Source organism: Cydia pomonella, chromosome 2, assembly GCF_033807575.1.
Source record: "Cydia pomonella isolate Wapato2018A chromosome 2, ilCydPomo1, whole genome shotgun sequence".
NCBI lineage: Eukaryota > Metazoa > Arthropoda > Insecta > Lepidoptera > Tortricidae > Cydia > Cydia pomonella.
The window spans coordinates 26,971,777-26,992,000 of NC_084704.1; the positions used below are offsets into that span (position 1 = coordinate 26,971,777).

A 20,224-nucleotide genomic window follows, 5' to 3' on the forward strand; every position below is an offset into this window, starting at 1 on the left:
CACCCTCACAGTGTTGAACGGCAACCAGCACACGAAGAATGAAACTGTCATGGCCACTGAAAACAAACATTGCATGAAAATTATAAGTAGGTAAGTTACCTAGTTGTAAAAGCATTTGAAATAATAGCAATTTTATCAACATTCAATGTACGAGTTTAAATCATAATTCATAACTGACGCTACATCCCGGTTTACCAAAATTACTATACCCACTTAAGAACATGTTGCTCACCAATGAGTTTATTCATTTTTCTAGTAACATCTCGGTGCCCTCAGCTTTTCTGTCGGGTATTAACCTTGTAAATTATCATTGAGTACACGAATATCATAATGATCAGTGGAATGAAAAACGTCACAATTGCTAAAACTCCACTAAGGATTTAAGGGGTATTCTCTTTGTAATTGGTCCTTGTTTTTGTAGGTAAGTATATTTTATGGTTTGTGATTTTATTTTATTTATAGGTTTAATTTTTGTTTTATTATATTCTATTTTAATTTAGTTACTTGATTGTTTAAGAGATTCATTATTCCTAAATGTACTTATTGTATATATTTAGGTGTTTAATAGCAATCGGTCAGATTTATATAATTTATATTTCCATTTCTGTAACTTGTCTAATTCACTCTTGGCTACAATATACCTACATATTTTCTTTTATTTCTTACCTACATAACAATTCCTATATTTAAGTACCCATATAAACAAAGTGTTTACGTTACAGTTTACCTATGAATTTAAAGAATTTAAGTCATAAAATCAATTTTACTAATTAAGTATATTTAATTTAATTTATTTCATTAACTTCATTTATGCAAAAAAAAAATATTCGTTTATTATGTTATTATTTTTTATTGTGTTAATTTATGTAGTTTGTAAAATGTATTTAATTTGCTTTTATTTATCAGTTTAATTATTATTATTTATTTCATTAAGTTAATTATTGTTAAAAATATCTTATTTTTACATTTTTATTTTATTTATACGTTTAATCTGTTTTATTTAATTGTCTATTTTATCGACAAATCAACAAAATAATTTATTGAATTTATTAATCTGTTAAATCTATTCACTCGAATAACTCTATTCAATCTATTTTATGTGTATTAATCTATTTTATGTATAATATCTATATTAGCTACTTTAGCATATTTTGCTATTTAATCTATGTTATCCCTGTATTTTATGTCTTATCTATTTTATATATTTTATCCATTTTATCTTTTTTATTTATTTTATCAATATATAATAAATAAATTTTGTTTACATAGATAACGAAAAATGGCAAGGGGGGTATTCGATAATCTTATAAATGCCGCTGCTGGTGCTGACAGAGTCAAGCTAATCGCTACCTGCAAACCTGAATATGGAACCTGGTTACACGCTCTTCCCTAATATTTTTACCGATATTTTTCCTATTACTAAAAAAGTAATTTAGAATCAGACCACTTAGGTTAATTAATGGTATTAGAGATATTAAGGAAAAATAACCGGAGAAAACAAATAACCTTTTCTCAAACTTGTAATGAAATTTTGACATGACTTACTTCAAATTAGGTCCGGAAATACTACATATCAGGTGCGATGAGTGAAGATGATATGTAAAGGAATTTCATACAGTCTTACACACCTAGGCCTGTAAGGCAACCCTCTTTTGTTTTTAAACGACAAATTATGACACGTCTTGGCATTCAACCGTAAAAAACCTATAAGCAAAATTCTGCGAGTATGCTTTTTTTCATTTTTTTGTCTTTTTTGTGTTAAATATTATTTCAGGGCTTCAAAGTGGAACAAAAATTTCATTATTTTTGCGCTACGACGCACGGTGTAGGAGATACAGCCCCAAAAAGTTTTTTTTTTTTCAGTCATGCAGAAATATTTATAGGGTTGTATCTCCTAAACCGTGCGTCGTAGCGTAAAAATAATCAAAATTTCGTTCCCCTTTCGGTATCAACGAAAAACGCAAATAAGAAAAAAAAAAAAAGAAAGAAAAAGAAAAAAAGCGTAATGGCGTGCGTGATAGCGCCAAAATAATTACATTTTTGTTCCCCTTCAATACCCCACGCACGGAATAACCTATCACATTAAGACATGAAACAATAATCATCATCATCATCTTTTTTTTTAAATTACTTCATTGCAAGTTTGAAAAAAGCACTATACAAATCTCGTCGGGAAACGGGGTTGCCGGCCGCGTCTCCCTACTGACCTCGCTACGCTCGGCCGTCTATATCTACTTGGCCTGCAACCCTTCGTTTCCCGTCCTCTATAGTAATGTACTATTGTACCACGTGTTACTGCTCGGACCGCATAGAAAGAATGATGCAAAATCTAGTTCAGGCGCTAAACTTTATCTTCCGATATCCTAATAGTAGGATCCATATATCGTAGTAATTGACATCATGATTATGACAGTGCATACATTTATGAGAATATTCTGTATGTACATAAAAATATTGCCAATTTCAAGAAAAATTGTGACATTCATCACAATTTTTTATATAAAAATGTATCAGGCAAAACAGTTATCAGGTCACAGCAAAAACCAAGGCCCTAGGGCCTGAATTTCCTAACCCTACAGTTTCGTTTAATAACCATGGCTTTGCCGTTACATAGCTCTTCTACTATCACAATATTGAAGAACTGAGGGCCAATTTTTGATTTTCAAGCGCTTGATTTCGTCTTTCGAAAATCTGTGAAAAACGGCGAGATTCCCAATTGCAATCCTATATTAGATTTCCCATTTAAATGCCAAGTAAAGGGAGAACACGAAATCGAGCCATCGAAATTTAAAAATCGACTTCCTCAACTTCTTTCTTAACATTTTTGTCAGACTGTCCGATGTACATACTTACGGTAGGAAATTAAATCACAGGGCAGGAATAATTCCCGAACTACATCTTATCCAGTGAATTTGAGCTCTCGGGTGCTATCTGTGGGACGAAGCTATGGTGGTTTGACGTGAATGACGCAAAATGAGACGTAATGGTTCGAGAAAAGGTAGGCAGTGCCTCGCCTTTTTTGCACACTAATTAGAGGGTTTTGGTTGCAAGAAATGGAATAAATAATAATAATAAAATGGTGTAGAGTACGGTACGGTAAAACCACCCAACTATTCAAAGTAAAAAAATATAGGGGATCCGTTTAAGGGCATATGTGTTCTGATAAGGTAAAAGTACCTAGTAGAAAAAACTTTCGTCCAAGTCGGCCAACCCTCCATACACACGCCAAACATTTTAAATTAAAATGATAGTCTCACCTAAACAAATATATTCGAGTTAATTTCGGATCAGAGCAGTTTTTGGATTACAGTTGAGTTGTGTGGTTTTACCATACTCTATGCCATGCCCAGGTCTCCATCTATACCTACCTTTTTTGGGTCATCCATAAATTACAATACAGGAATTTCATGATTTTCGTCCCCCCTCCTTGTCACGCCTGGTTACATTTGGCAACCCCCGCCCCCCTGGTGTGACGTCACATATTTGGCAATCTTGTTTTTAACTAAATCAGCAATTCAAATGAAATATTATTATTTTATTAATAAATATTTTTAATAATAGCAGCATTATAAATGTTATGACACGAAACCGATTAGGAATAAAATTTTCACGAATAAAAATGATATATACTTGCAAAAACTAGTTATTTAGCTACTACCGTACCGTACCGTACCGCGAATAGAAAAAATCAAAACAAATGAAGTCACAAAGTTTGACTCTCCCCTCCCCTCCCCTTGTCATAACATGTCCTATTTTCTTAACCCCCTCCCACTCCCTAAACGTGTGATGTCATTAATGGATGACCCCTTTTCACAATACGTGAGATACAGGGAATATGATTGCTTCTATTAAGGAAAGCAGAAATAGCAGGATGTCAACGGATCAATGATATAAATAAATACAAGTACGTTTTCATATTGGTACTTATGTATATTTCATTCCATATGAATAACCGTACAAGCACTATTCCTCCTAATAGCAAAAATAAATAATATGTAAATTTGCTTACAATAATTGTTCATCACTTAGGACTAAATATTAACTAAATTCCTATCACAATTAATTCACACTCATTAAAAATATGAAGACTCTGTAAGCCTGTAATGATTTTTCATCACACTGGATAGGCTAGGCGATGCAGTCCGTAAATCCTAAATTTCGAAATTAGGCAGAAGATTTTTCTTTTTTCCTCACAAGTGTGATGAAAAACATTATGTGGTCCACTGGCGGTACAGGAATTACGAACTCACGTCAATTAAGCCCTCGCCTTCGGCCTCGGGCTTCAATTCACACTGGTTCGTACATTCTTGTTTACCGCCCTTGTTTGGTGTTTGTTTTCTTGCGCTTGTTGTCGTTGTTGTTTGTTACACAATGTCCTATTTCGTGCGTGTAGCATGTAAACATTTATTTTTTCGTTGTATAGACAGTTTATAAGCACTTACAATTTAAAGTTTAATAGGAATTATTTCTACAATCAATATTAAATATGATAAACTAACACCCTTATATGGATGTGCCACCAATAAAGAAACGTAAACCAGAAATTCTGAATTACGAGTATATAAGTATTTGACATCAGTTTTTATGATGTGTACCTATTGTATGATGAATACATTATTAAAGACACCTTGCACAAATAACGATAATACTAACTTTGCGCGAATAAACACAATCATATACCTATTATAATTATAAGGTACCTACTTCTACCTACGGTTGTACATAGACTAGTAGTCGGGACTCCATTGTATTCCCATACCTATGTATGCATACGAACAATCACATACTTAATTGTAGAGTAGCTGAAATATTTTTGCATTTCTTGTTACATGCGCTAATATTACCATTTTATCTTTGGTAATGCGATGACTGGCAAAACTCAACCTCTAAGAAGACGCGACGAAATTTAGAATGTCTAATAGTCACGGAATCCATAGATAGACTTTTTTAAGTTCAAGTCATCCAAAAATCAATTACTTTTATATAAAAAAAATATCTTATAAGTGTCTTATTAATTAGTAGCCAATTCTCGCCAGTAAATAACAATCTTGTATCTCGCCTAAGGATTTCCTTAGAATAAGCGAAACAGGCACCTGCCTACCTATAATATTCACCTACATTATTTAGTTATTTATAATTATTTTACATTTTCCATTAATTATTAAAAGTACATATTCTTGTATGTGGAATTTAATATTGTACTTTAATATATTGTACTATTGGACCTTACCTATTTTCCTACCAATTTTCCTTTCCATTCTTTAATATTTATGTTATTTCTGATCACATTTTTTATTTTACTTAGTCTATAATATACAAATGACATTTGTTTTAACAGTATAGGAAAAACAACACTAGTAGCGCCGCAGTAGCGCCGTAGCTGCGCGTAGGTAAGGTATCCGCATAAGCGCGGGTCCAGAAAGGGACAATAGATGCAATCGCCGCTTTTAACCATCAGCGCGGTCAGCAACACGCCCTTTCGTCGTCACTGCATTCAGGGCTATTGTTCAAGGGTTGGTTCGATCGCTAAATCGTATTTTATGGGAGGTTACATATTTCGCTGTTGAGTGACTTTGATCAGTTGTGTTAGGAGCAGCTGGCCCTAAACCCGCTCGGGCAGAAACCATCCGTGCAGGCACTTGGGCGCAGGCGAAGGCGTGCGGAACATGACGCGCGCGAGTTCGCGCAGGGTTGCGGCCTCCAGCACCAGCAGCGCCACGGCGCATGGATCGCCCGCACCGCGCACCACCGCGCTCAGCAACACGCCGTCGTCTTCTGCCTAGATAACATCGTCATCATCAACAGCCTATATACGTTAAGCTACGTAAGGGCTTAGGTACATATGACTGTAAGCCCTTACGCAGATCCGATGCGGTGATTGTGTCCCGTGAACTGTGAATTTCTTTTACGTCAGTAATTAATAAATTAATTGATCGATTTGGTATAGAAATTGTTTAAGTCAGTAACAAAATGAGACTACTTATGCGTAGGTACCTTAGCACCTGGTCGCGGTACGAAGACGGGCTCGCTGGGATAGCAGTCCGCGTCGCACCACGTCCGGATCTCACTTGTCGCCGTGTCCACTTTGATGATCTATAACCAACGTAAGTCTAGCTTATATTACTATGCAACTTAACTACAGTCGTGTACAATTCGTAGTTGCTCAGTGAGCTGGTGTCGGCAGGGAGCTGGTCTAATTCCTTGCCATCAGATACGTTAAAATTGTTAAAGCGTATTAAGCATTTCATATATGGTCAAGTCCTACAAGAAATTGTTTGACTTTGTGCATTTTTATGTGATTTTTGTAAACATGGTTTTTATTTTAAAATATGTATTCAATAAAGATTTCAAAGAATAAATAAAACAAAAAACGTAGTTAAGCTCGGAAGATAACATAAACGGATGACCTACATACATTTCGAGTTGACAGGTAACGGTCTGATTAAAGATGTTTATTAATAATCTTCTGAAAAATTAATCCATAACTTTGTATTGATAAATTAATACAAAGTCAGTCAGTCAGTGATGAATTACTTAGTAATATGGTCTAATTTATCTACCATCAAATTTGACCTTACTTCAAACTATGTATAGTCCTCCTCATCGTTTTCGATGACGGCGAACGTCTGAAAATATTGATACGGACGAAGTGGCAAAAAATGTGTATATGCTACCCTAATATGTGGGCCATAAAGTCGTGATATTTGGCACTTCAATCGTATCGATGTTTTTAGACGTGACTGTATAACGTATCTCTACTCTCTGGACATTGACCGAGATCTCGAGTAGAGTTTCTTCTCAGGAATGTTCTAATGTGGTAAATTATTTGATTACATAAACAAAAAAAAATTAAAAGTTGAATTAATTCAAATTAATCGTCGTTCACAATGACTATTAGATTAAAGTGACACTAGTGACATGACATGCTCTTTAATTACCGTGTATCTACATATAGGCTATTCCAAAGTATTAAATCATAAATAATTAATTTCTCTGTTAATACGTTTGGAATGAGACTTTGTACATAGGTTAGAAATACCCTAATCGACGCGCGAAACGTAAAGGACGCGCTACGACTTCTTGTCGGACTGTATAGAAGAATTTAAATTGTTATGAATTTATATTATCCATTTATTCACAGGTAACATACGTTATTACTTACCAATCCCGGGTTTTCAACGTCGACGTCTGAACTAATCGCGTAGAAGAAACGATAGGGCTTTCCTGAAAAAAAAAAAGGTTTTAACACACAGATCCACCAATTTACATTTATTATAAAGAAAGTATAAAAGTTGTACGAAAAGACTTAAGGCCTGTACCGATAAAAAACTGTAAATTTCAAAAGGCTGTAATTTTGTTTCTGACATTAATGACTACGACTTACTTACCCCGATAATAAGTTTAATTTCTCAAGTATTATTGGGCTCAAATCAGAAGTGTATTGAAAAAGAAGAATGAAACAGCCAAAAAACATTAACAATTCCAGCGGGTGATGCCTCCTTCATTTTTTTTATGATCATGATTTTTTGTCTCAAATTGGCATTTCGTGTTTATTCCACCCTACCTAGTTTTACCAAAATCTGACGAAAAATAAAATTTGCCAATAAAATAAAAAAAAACTGCCCAGGTAACATCGATCGTGCAATTAAGAAAAGAGAAAGGTGATTAAAATGATAGTAAATTAAAATTACTTCTACGAGTAAGAGGTAAGACTTCATATACCTAAATCGAGAACCGCTGACCGTTTTATATCTAGAATACACGATGTGTTTGTACGAGTGACTATATTATCCATTCTGTGAATAATATGGGCTTCCGTTGTCACGTACCATTATGTAGGTCGTAGTGTATCCTGGGCGTCTCGCAGCCGAGGCCCGCCAGCAGGCGGGGCGCGATGCGGGTGAGCCGCGGGGCGTCTAGCGGGATCTCCACCCGCTTGGGCCGTCCGCGGAACCACTCCGCGTAGTCTGCGTTGCTTTGCATCGACTGAAATCGCTTACTTTAAAGTACGATGGTGGTAGAAAATGTGCCTTGAAATATATTCAGAAGACATACAATTTTTTTTATGAACCATTGTTCTGTTTATATTGAAGAAACATAAAATCACCTTCGTAGTTCGGGCCAAGTAAGTAACTAACGATCATATTGCTGCTGCTGGTGGTCTACTGCTGTCTAAGTAGCTACTAGTGACTAAGTAGTTACATAGATTGTCCAAAGTTCTAGTCTTTCACATAACTTAGTAAACAATAAATAAATAAATAAATAAATAACTTAATTCCGACGTCGCAGCGTTTTTTCACCAAAACTATTCTTTTTTGCCAAAGTTTAATGTAAGCTATTTTACCAACATCTTACTTTGAGTACCTATTCTGTTGCCCTTAACGCAAAAATCTATGTGGAATGATATATGATAATATTTATTTGACCAAAGTAACGCGTCCGGGCTTTCAAACCCTAGGTTCATAAAAACAAATGAAAATGGACTTACTTCAATGGCCTTGATGTACATAGCATCTATCACCTTAGCGTCATTATACGCACAAATATCGACGATCAGCCTGCCGTCCTGTTCATACGAGTTGATGATGTGGAGGTAAAACAAGGTGTCAGTCCGGTATCGCGTCACTTCTTTCCCAGTTTTTCGACTTATTAGGACTATGTGCGTCTGAAAATCCCATTATAGCAAACAAATTAGTAAGAAGTCAAGTCCGATCTACTCTAAATAATTGCAAATAAGGTATTATGGAAATATTTATGAAAGAATCGTATTCAAGCAAGAAAGTATTTATTAGTTCCATCTAACTCTGGGAAGTGTCCTCTTGATACTGTTTCGGTGAGTTTTGCGGGCCAGGCATATAATCTGTTGTTGAAAATACTCATTCAGTTTCTGTTTATTTGTTAATAACAACATGTAACACTTTGTTCCCTTTTTAAGTGATATCAGATGTGTGTTCACGTTCAGTTACCTCGTGTTGCGGGTACCACTGCAAGCTCCGCGCGAGGGGCTTGTTAGAGAGCTGGTTCCGCACCACGCCCACCAGGGACACCGACAGGGGCTGTTCTACTATCACGAAATAGTTGTCCGTTATACCTGAAAATATTATATTATATGTTTGGAATAGTTGAACATTAGCATTAACTATATAGCCCAAACTTCGACCAACGCCAGAAAAGGAGACGGCATTCGTACTATTTCCCCTCTGCCGAAGCATAGGTGCCTATGGCGGTGCATGTTTATACACAAAAAGAGATCGAGGTGTGCAAGATTGTCTTTAACGTGTGTCATTTTCTATGTATTTGTGTCGTCATTACAGATTGGATTTTGTATGTAATGATAGTGAGTGAGAAGTGCGACTGTGAGCACGTTTCCCCCGCAAAAATGGCAGAACGATTTGTACGGTGAGATACCGCTTGGGCTCCTCCCTTCCGACGGGTCGGAAGCCGGTGTTGCTCGAAGAGCCCAAATATTTTTTATAATAATATTTATTATAATTACCAAAAGTATGCATGTATGCGGGGTGTAATGGCCATCGTGGTTTCATGCTACCTACGATGCGAGCTCGCTCGAACATATCCCCTGGAACGAAAATCAAAAACACACTTAATTGTCCCTTCATTAAGGCAAGGGAATATATTTATTATCATGATTTGAACTTTATTTTATTTAAAATTGATATTATAAATAATTTCTGACATATTTTTTCTCAATTAAGGGTTATTGAACTTATTGAATAATATCATACTCTCGGTTTTATTTTCAATAAGTATGTATATTCAGTTTTGTATGCTATTTGATGTTACGAGTGTTCCTGTTAGTATGTTTGAAAGCGTGACTGACAACGAACCTTTTTCGGTGAATGGGAATTTGACCACGACATGCTGCAGGCGTCCTTTTACGAGGGACATGCCCACGTTATACACGTCTCCTGAAATCAGGAAGCAAAACACTGATTACAGGCTTTAGTACTGAAATAAACAGGAATCCAGTAAATATTGATTATCAATCTCATCGAGTTAGGTTGATGAAGCAAAAAATCTTTGGAATGGTATGTTCATACTACGATGATCCGCGTGAGAACATTGGACTTCGGAAAACTTTGCTCATTACCTACCTATAATTTAGGTATAAACCGAATTATTTATTATCTATTACAATAGTTATAGGTAGGTATATACGAGTAGAACAGTTCCATTACATATTTTTAGACGCTGTTGAACAAAGCAAAGCCCAAACCGTTGAAACCGAAAACCCTGTTTCACATATTTAGAGCTCTACACTCTATCAAGAATGGATTTTTGACATGGTTTGAAAATCGAGTTGGAAGTCTTTAACGGTTTCTACGAAGTCGAAGTCACGGCCGAAAATTAGTAAAATAAAAAAGGTGACTGACCGTTGGGCATGACGTGGGGATGCGATGTGTGGTTTACCAGCGCCAGGCTCTGTGTCAGGTTCCTCCGCCCCAGCGTGTCCAGCGTTACCGGGTCCACCCTGAAACATATTCACCCTTCAGACATACACATGTAAAACATATACAATAATACATTAAAAAGTAAATGTATTTTATTGACATATATATTTCCTCAAAAATGTCATAGGTTAATCTACCTGTGAATGACTGGTCCCTCTGTGAAGGCATACATCTCGTCACCGAACGGGTACAGAGAAATCATGGCGTTGTCCGACATTGACTCTCCAGGATCAAAAAGTGCTGATACTCTGAAATATAATTAATACAAACATCGTTTTCGTAAAATAATCATTTTTAGGGCTCCATACCCAAAGGGTGACAAACGGGACGCACAAAACGGGATTTGATATTAGCTTCGTCATTATTGACTACACTATTAGCGTCAAAACTGGATCTTGACCAAAATGTTGCTTTTAGCCTTACTTGTTTAACAATCTTTAGCTAATGGTAATTATTATGAGATACACTATGGTTATAAATAATTTAAATAGCATTTGAAACTGTTTTGTGTTTTTTCTATTAAGAATTTGAAATATCGAAGTGAGTTAAAAAGTGAACGTATGTTGCGATGGCAAGGCCTGACTCCCGAAACTCTGTAGCCACATGGTAATTCCCAAAATTGAGACGCTAATAAATTTGTGTAGAATTAATTAGACCGGGATTAGCACACGGGCGCTAGTCAGAAATGTTGTCACCTGTCAAAAATGGTGTGGCATGGATCGGGAGCCGCGCTGGTGCCGAACTCCGTGACGACTATGCGCCGCGCCGCCTGGTTACGCTTGTATGTGTTAGACTGCAGAAAACGGCACTGATATGTAGCATTCCCATCGTGGATAGCAAACCTAAAAATACAAGCATCAGTAAGAGCTGGTATAATGGTAACAAACAATGAGGCACTTTCAGGGACATCAGTATGACGGCATGATTATCGTTTAGATTATGAGGCCGGAGCAGCAAAGACGTAAGGTTGGTACATAAGGTTGGATGTGATGACGGCAGATAGTAGTTAGGGCGGCGAATAGGGGAATTTTCGGTAATACTCGAGCGTGGCAGTTTAAGATATGAGAGATACCTTAGACCGAATAGAACAACCTTGTAAAGTATTTAGCTCTATATGTAGTGACGCGCGCCTAGGATAGACGATCAGATTAGTAAAAAAAAATCGATAGTCTGAAATACTCGAGCGCGTCAGATTAAGATATTGGGGGTTGATTTTAGTGTTTTAAGACTAAATTTAACTAATCTGACGATAAGTCCTTGACGCCGCCGAGTTAAAGGGTCGCGAACTTGTAAAAAAAAACGTCAATCCGGCATTCTCGAGCGCGATTTTTTTTATTTTTATTTTAAAGAATATAATCTAAATCTTACTAAAAATACAAAATCTGCCGGTTTCCGCATGACCGGAGGTGTGGAGGAGCCATTTCGCGTTGCGGCATATAAGTCGCGAACGATACATTTTACAAAAAAAAAGTTTAAATAAACAAAAAAGGTAATTTTATTTTACACAAAAACGGTCTCTTTACATTTTTGTACAAAGTTAAAACTTTTTGACTTGAAGCATCATAAAAACTCAAACTCCCGGTTTTTTGAGTATATCTCGAAAACAGAGGGTGTTAATAAAATTGATATGAAATAACGATGATTAAATTATGTGATTAAATTATATCTCAAATTTTTTTTTTCTAAATCTTCTCGACAATTTTCGTGGACTCGGAAAAAGTTACGCGTATCTGTGTATAAAAGTATTATTAACATGTACAGTTTCATGTATGTATATTATTCAATAGCCTGTTGATCCTCAAATTGTTTTTTGGACGTACCGTAAGCAAAACGAAGTGAAGAATTGAAGCAAAAAAGAGGAATTTGCCATAAACATGTAATACAGACTGAGCGCTTCGCGGAAATATATTTTTATATCATTTCATTTTTTTATACAATAAATAATACAATTCGTACTACATTTCATCTACATTTACGTTGGTTGCATCTATCGCTTTATTGTCATTCTTAAAATCCCCATTTTATCAAGGAGAAAGAAAAGAAAAAAAAGAAACCAAAAAACCTTTTCCGGTCAGATTAAGAGAACCCACCAACATTTTTGTCAGATTAAGAAAATATGCTTTCAGGATACCGAGATAAACCTCCCCTATGAAAATCTGACGCGCTCGAGTATTTCAAAAAAACTTTTTTTTTTTGCATTTTCAAAAATTCATCGTAACTTATCGTCACGCCGAAATCGTCAGTTTTTTTAAAGGGAGCTTCCTTGGGGCCTACTTAACACCCCTTCCGAAAATCTGACGCGCTCGAGTAAATTTTTTTTTTGCATTTTTGACTACTTTATATTCCAACCCCCACCACGCAAACCGGCAGATTAGTATACCGTTGTTATCAGAGGCACTTGGGGCATACGTAGTATGAATATCTGACGCGCTCGAGAATGCCCAAGTAACTGTTTTTTTTACATTTTTGAAATACCGTACACGCCAAACCCACCGCTAAAATGGTTTTTACCATACGAGCTTTTCTTTTCGAAATGATTTTATCTTTCGATTTTGATAGGTCTCGACGGCGCCGTTGAATTACGCCATTTAGCTACCTCGCCTCCCTTACTATAGTGGCTTAGCTGTGATGAGCGCTATGCTCATGAACTTCATGATTGTCACAAACTAATATGTGACGTGAAGAATACTATTACGATGTATCATGCAGGTATGATTAACAACGGCGACATCGTTTCTTCGATCCGTCATGTTATGCTACAGATAGACGGATAATATAAAGGACACATTTTTTATAGCCGGCGATCAAATTGTTACTTACTAAAATATTATACCATATGTTTAAAAGAGTTATAAAAACCAATTTAATTAAGAAAGCCTACTATAAAGTATTAGATTTTTTAACAGATAAAATTGTGTGGGAAGATTGTGATGTGATATTGTAACGTAAAGAGTAGATAAGTACTAAGTCTGTATAAGTGTACATACTGATAAGTGATAAGTAACAATAATGTACATTGACGGACATAAGTGTATCTTATATACCTACCTATATGTGACATTATCTATGAAAAGGGACCTTATTGTCGATGGCGCTTACGCCGCACTTCGTAGCACGGCGTTGTTTATAATAAGGGAGAATCGTTGATAACGGCGTAAGCGCCACCGACAATAAGGTCCCTTTTCATAGATAACGTCACATATATGGATAATAAAATAAAATAAAATTATAAAAAATAATACTAACTAATAATACGACTAATTAATAAAATTATTAATTAGTCGGCATCTGCGGCTCGCAAGCGGCTGTTCAAGTAACCAATTAATTGCTCATATTCGTGAGATAGTTTTGAGCGCCAAAAGCTCTTCCATATATTTATTACATCTATGATTTAGTGAGGATAGAGGGTAGTACAAAGGCAGAGTGCATCGTGACGTATATTATATCTAGTCAGACATCGACACTTAAACCAGTTCAGAACGGCAGAGCTGTAAAACTTAATCGAACCACTTGTAGCCTGCTGGTTCAAGGCCTTGAGCGCCCTGGCCCGGCCTGAAGCCAGGCTGCCGCATACCACGACGGAATATAGAGTAAGTCTGCAATAGTCGGCATCTGCGGCTCGCAAGCGGCTTGCGGCTGTTCAAGTCACCAAAAAATGAACACTTGAATGTTTTTACATCACTGAAAATAGCATTTGCGGCTCATAGAGCTTCCCAAAGTCGTTGATTTCTACTGCAGTTGGCTATTCTTCTCAATAGTATGCCGACCCTGTATTAGTAAGGCATAGACTACATACCTGTGCAGCAGGGCGGAGCTGTCAAACAGGTGATCGAACCGCTCGGAGCCAACTTGGAGTGACCCTGGCCCGTTCCGCAGCAGGCTACCGCGTACCCACGATGGAATTTCACCTGAAAAAATCATGATATAGATACAGGTTAAAAGGGCATTATCGTTTGATGAATGATCACACCAAGACAAAAACGTGGATCAAAAATAAAAATTAAAATTATTTGATGGAAATTAACTATACTTTTAGGGTTCCGTACCCAAAGGTGAAACGGGACCCTATTACTGAGACTCCGCTGTCCGTCCGTTCGTCCGTCCGTCCGTCCGTCTGTCACCAGGCTGTATCTCATGAACTGTGATAGTTAGCCATTTGAAATTTCTACAGATTATGTGTTTCTGTTGCCGCTATAACAACAAATACTAAAAACAGAATAAAATCCCGTACAACAAATATATTTTTTTGCTGTTTTTATAAATAATGGTACGGAACTCCGGTTTTTTATATTTGATATTTCTATTTCCAAAGGTGAAACGGGACCCTATTACTGAGACTCCGCTGTCCGTCCGTTCGTCCGTCCGTCCGTCCGTCTGTCACCAGGCTGTATCTCATGAACTGTGATAGTTAGCCAGTTGAAATTTCTACAGATTATGTATATCTGTTGCCGCTATAACAACAAATACTAAAAACAGAATAAAATAAATATTTCTTTCCAATCTCGAGGTTCTCATCCAATCACCGAAGTTAAGCAACTTCGGGCGGGGTCAGTACTAGGATAGGCTGGGTGACCATTTTTATAGATAATGGTACGGAACCCTTCCTGTGCGAGTCCGACTCGTACTTGGCCGGTTATTTTTTATTTAGCCAAGTTTGTAGCATATGACGAAGAGTAGTAAAGTTTCCTCGACTATAAAATGCTGTAACTACAACAGCATATTATGGAAATAAGGAAATGTTTTTATAGGGACCGTGCACTTTGGAGGGTCTGCCATCTTGTGATTTAAATCGGAAACTTAAACTTGACATTTACCCTTCATACCAAAACAGGTGCTGCCTCCTACAGCGCACGCACGCTCCCTTGCTAATTTTAGGATCTGCCATCTTGTGGCCTAAATCGGAAACTTAAACTTGACATTTAGTCTTTGCGCCAATAATAAAGAGGCTCCTGTGCTGCCCCCTACAGATAATGCACGTTCCCTATGCAACAGGTAAGGTACATATGTATTTTATCTACTTACATACTTTTGCTATCACAACTAATATCTATAAAAAAATAAATGTTTTCGTTAAATTAAAACAATAATAAAATAAAACCTGTAATTTGTCCCTCCAATGGTTCAGTGACCTCCTCCTCGCAGGATCGGAGCCATACAGTCGGATCGCAGTTAGGATACAGATTCTCTTTACATGCAGCCATCGTGGTTTATTCTGCAATAATAGGATATTTGAGTGTATTTATAATAACACGCATGCACGAAATAGAGCACTACAACAACCGATACTATACCAGACATGACGCGAGATACACCGCGCGCACTGCACAGTTGCACGTAATGGTATGAAACGCCATCTTTAGGCAAAATTTCCGACAACCTTTTAAATGAGGTAACTACTAACTACTTACTGTTATTTAAATCACTTTTCGCATTTAAATAAATTAGTAATTTATACTTAGTTGAACGCCCTAAAGTTCAAAGTGATAAATTATCTTATGATCATCAATAACCAATAAACAATGTACAGTCAGCATCAATAGTAGCGTATGAAACAACACGCCGAAAGTATCTGATGTTCCGGATAACTCTTCCAAATATGGATAAATCTCTAAAATTCACGTTCAAAAGTATATCTTTTTTCAGTCTTAGTTGTTCAACATAAAGAACTATCCCTCTTTGTTAAGCTGTTACAGCATGGTAGATACTTTTGACGCGTTGTTTGATCCGCTACTTTTGATGCTGACTGTATATGGACATACTTGTAACTATGGCTGCGGTTTAATTTATAATTTTGGATTCATCGGCACTCGCATGTAATGTGCCCGAATCATTAGTGAATTCGGCCCTAGGTCAATACAAGTCTCGCAATTATGTAATTGTCTAAACATGGTCCGCTATTTTCCGTTCAACACTCATTATCCTCTTAGGGATTGAGACTAATTACGCAATGACGCATGATCCTAAGTAAAAATAGGCCATTAGCATTATTAAGCCTTGGCCTTATTGTCTATATGCGAAATGATGGTGGAGGAACAAAAAGCGATAATTAGGCTCGACGTGATGTGACGCGAGACAGAATATTTAATTTACTTACTTAAACTTAGGTAGGTAAGTTTCAGACTTGATAATTTAAAAAATCTCTTAGTATGAGATTTTCAGTGCATGTTAGTTTTACATGTTGTGTAATTTAATATAAAAAAGATAACGGAATAGAAATATCAAGTATAAAAAACCGGGCAAGTGCGAGTCGGACTCGCGCACGAAGGGTTCCGTACCATTATTTATAAAAACGGCAAAAAATATATAGCCCCCCTTAAATATATATTTTATTTTGTTTTTAGTATTTGTTGTTATAGCGGCAACAGAAATACATCATCTGTGCAAATTTCAACTGTCTAGCTATCACGGTTCATGAGATACAGCCTGGTGACAGACAGACGGCCGGACGGACAGCGAAGTCTCAGTAATAGGGTCCTGTTTGACCGTTTGGGTACGGAACCCTACAAATGTGAAATTTTGAATTTTGAGAAACCTTTCTTCGCCTATCGAGTCAATCCTAAAGTTAAAGAAATGTAACAACAGGTAGGGGAAACCAAATCAAGTTCATCATCTGCTTAGCGTTATCCTGGGATCCGCTTGAAAACCTTGTCCCAAGATTTGGAATAGGAATATGATCTGACCTTCCAGCCCAGAGAAGAATTAGGGTTTATTGGGACTAGTCTAGTTTCCTTACGATGTTTTCCTACATCGAAAAGCGATTAGTACCAAATGATATTGCGTACAAGTTCCAAGAAACTGCACGCGCCTTACTCTAGGTTTCCCGCTCCTGTTTTGTTTGGCGAAACCTAATACGTTGATGCCTCTCTCTGGCATGTCCTTAAACATATACCCGGGGGTATGTCCTTAAACTTTAAGAGAGGTAAGGGCACTGTAAATGTCATCTCGCTTTGTGTGGTAGGGCACATCAGCATTCCAGATCTTGAGCAGATCCCAACTGGGAAAGTACCTCCATCTTACAGAAAACCGCGGCCAAATAACACTAGACCCTACTCATAGAGGCATCAGAGCTCAACGAGGGTGCAGAGTGTTAGGGTTGGCAACGCGCATGTAACACCTCTGGAGCTGCAGGCGTCCATAAGCTACGGAGACTGCTTACCATCAGGTGGGCCGTATGCTTGTCTGCCTCCGACGTAGTATTAAAGAAAATGCTAATATATTTAAATACAGAAAACTTCCTTTGAATTAACCTAAGTATCGAGTAACCTAATACTATATATCCATTTATTTTCAACACACTTGCTCAAAACGACATTTTTATTCCACCGATTTTTGGCTCATAATCATAGATATTAAACACGCGTGCTTTTTCAGTATATTATAACACTCGTGCTTTTTCATTACATTATCCGACTGAGTTAAGAAGGTAACTGATTGCTAATAATATGCATGGAAACGGAGCCTTCTTAATTTGGTCGAGTAATACATTTTTTTAACCACCTATTAGGTTTCAAATGTTAGTTCAAAGAGGTTTTATCACACCAAACGTAATTTATAGACTAAATTATCTCGAAAATTACATTAATGAATAAACATGACATTTTATCGATTTAATCTCCATCCGTCGATCTTCCTCCGCCGTCCGTTTTCTATACGAAAATATTAGCTTTTTTAATTTTTTATACGGCTGTTTGTAGATTTCGTTCGCGCCTTTGCCATGCACGCGCATTGGAATCGCGCGTTAAAAAAAATAACGCGCCAGCCATTTTACGTATTTGTCATAAAATTGGAATGGTTTTGCATGATTTTAGTTTATATTAGTTTATATATTGACTTAAATGTCATTTTCAAGCATTGAAAAGGCAGAAAACATAAAATTGACGCTGCCAGTAATAGAAATAGAGGCAAGAGCCGAGAACGATAGCCTTTTACCATTAAAATCGGGTGAAAAATAATTGGCGGCATATGAAACTTTTATTCCATGGAAAATCATCAAAAACGCCCAGTCTTTCTCGGTAAACGTGTTGGAAGCTTACTTCAATGAACTGGCGAATAAGTGCCTACAAGCCCAGCACGCTTTGGTGCAATTATGCGATGTTAAAACTGTAAGCCTTTGTTGTACTTTTACTGTTTTGACAAAAAAAAAAATCTTATAAGTTTTGTTTTTTCCTCGCGAGTGTGTTGAAAAACTTCGTATGAAACGCGTGTGCATTAGTCATTAACTCATTACCCACATCGACTTTCTTATTGCGCGCTCGCTTACAGCTCGCGCGCACAATATCGCCTCGTGTGTAATGATCAACTTAGCACACTTGTATCATAATGTACTATTACCAATATGAGGGCAAAACCGTATGGCTCGTAATGTTAAGCGGCCTAACAAAGATTCGTTGTGTTGATGCATACTTAAAAAATTCCGTGAGTAAAAGTATTAAATAATAATAATCATATTGTCGGTTATCTGTAATACATATAACCAAAATAAAACAGTTGTTATACATGCTTTTCGCCAAGCTTCTAATTCTACAAGCCCTAACTTCAATAACTCTACACCTCAGTCAAAATATGTGGCTTAGCCGTTTCGTTACTACAAGAAGTATAGTATAATAAAAAATAATGAATGGTAACTAAATAAATGTTTCACCTTACGCCCATGTCACGGTAGCGAATCGGCCAAACCATATATTTTGACTAAGGTGTAGAGTTTGTGAAGTTAGGGCTTGTAGAGTTAGAAACTTGACTTGACAAGAGATCTGATAACTTTTTGACAGTGCGTGCCTTATGGTCTCATCTTGGCAACATTTTACATGAAAATGTTTTGATGGGATTAAAATTATTGAAAATATTTTAACACAATTTGTTGAACATCAACCTATACATATACAAATATAGTTGTGTATTTCAAGATTTTCGAGCATTTCAAAATTTGTATGAAATCTATTTTTCGCTCCTAATTTTTACAATCGAATAAAAAAATAGAATAAAGTAGAGGCATACGAGTAGGTATGGTTAATATGCATCATTTTATATTAAAATATTTTCCATAATGTCAATATCCAGGGAGGAAATTGGGGACTACGTTTGTATGGAGAAGCGGCCGCCCTTTCCTCTTAGACTCTAATATGCTTACTGAACATAAGCGTAAAGGCAGTTAAGCCCTATAACAGTCAAAATTAGAGAGATTTAAATCTCTCAAATAAAGTTAAAATTGAAAAGAAGTTAAAAAAAAAAACTTACTTAATATACTTTCGACTCGATCTTAAATATACTTAGTTCACATTTAAATCTACAATTTCGTGTGAAAACTGAGAGCAAACCAGAATGAGTAGCTTTTTATGTATCTCTTGGAAACTTAACAAAGACGGTACAGTTCTCATTCTTTGTGATGGATACTTTATTTAATTAAGTACTTAAAAAATAAACTAATGAAAAATCTAACAAACGGAAGAGCTTACCTTAGTATAAACCAACAGCAACAAACTCACTGACGCTTTTACTTATTGACCACTCCTAAGAATGTAAGTATAATATATAAAATATAAGGTAAATAAATTTTCAGGTTGAAAGAGATTCACTTGAAGCGGTCTACGGTCTATATATGACTGTGAGAGGCTCGTGGCTCTGAGACCGCTAAAACATAGGGGGTGAGGCCCCCCTTTAACCTTCACCGCGCTTCACCCGACGTCTGTACATAGGGATTTAAAAACACAAATATCTATGACACAATATTTTTAAATATTCCGCAAAATAATCCACAT

At 36.5% G+C, this 20,224-nt stretch overlaps 1 protein-coding gene across 1 annotated transcript; it reads right to left on the reverse strand.

The window, feature by feature from the left end:
• Window positions 1–3,909: 3,909 nt before the first annotated feature.
• On the reverse strand, window positions 3,910–20,224 carry LOC133534767 (carotenoid isomerooxygenase). The gene is made up of 14 exons (XM_061874032.1): window positions 19,922–20,224; window positions 15,568–15,681; window positions 14,266–14,377; window positions 11,165–11,311; window positions 10,607–10,717; window positions 10,392–10,489; window positions 9,846–9,926; window positions 9,497–9,577; window positions 8,967–9,091; window positions 8,489–8,665; window positions 7,830–7,986; window positions 7,163–7,224; window positions 5,995–6,093; window positions 3,910–5,779 (listed from the first exon to the last, which is right to left on the reverse strand). Exons 2-14 carry the CDS (start codon window positions 15,668–15,670, stop codon window positions 5,603–5,605), a joined length of 1,530 nt encoding a protein of 509 aa, XP_061730016.1. The 5' UTR covers window positions 15,671–15,681; window positions 19,922–20,224; the 3' UTR covers window positions 3,910–5,602.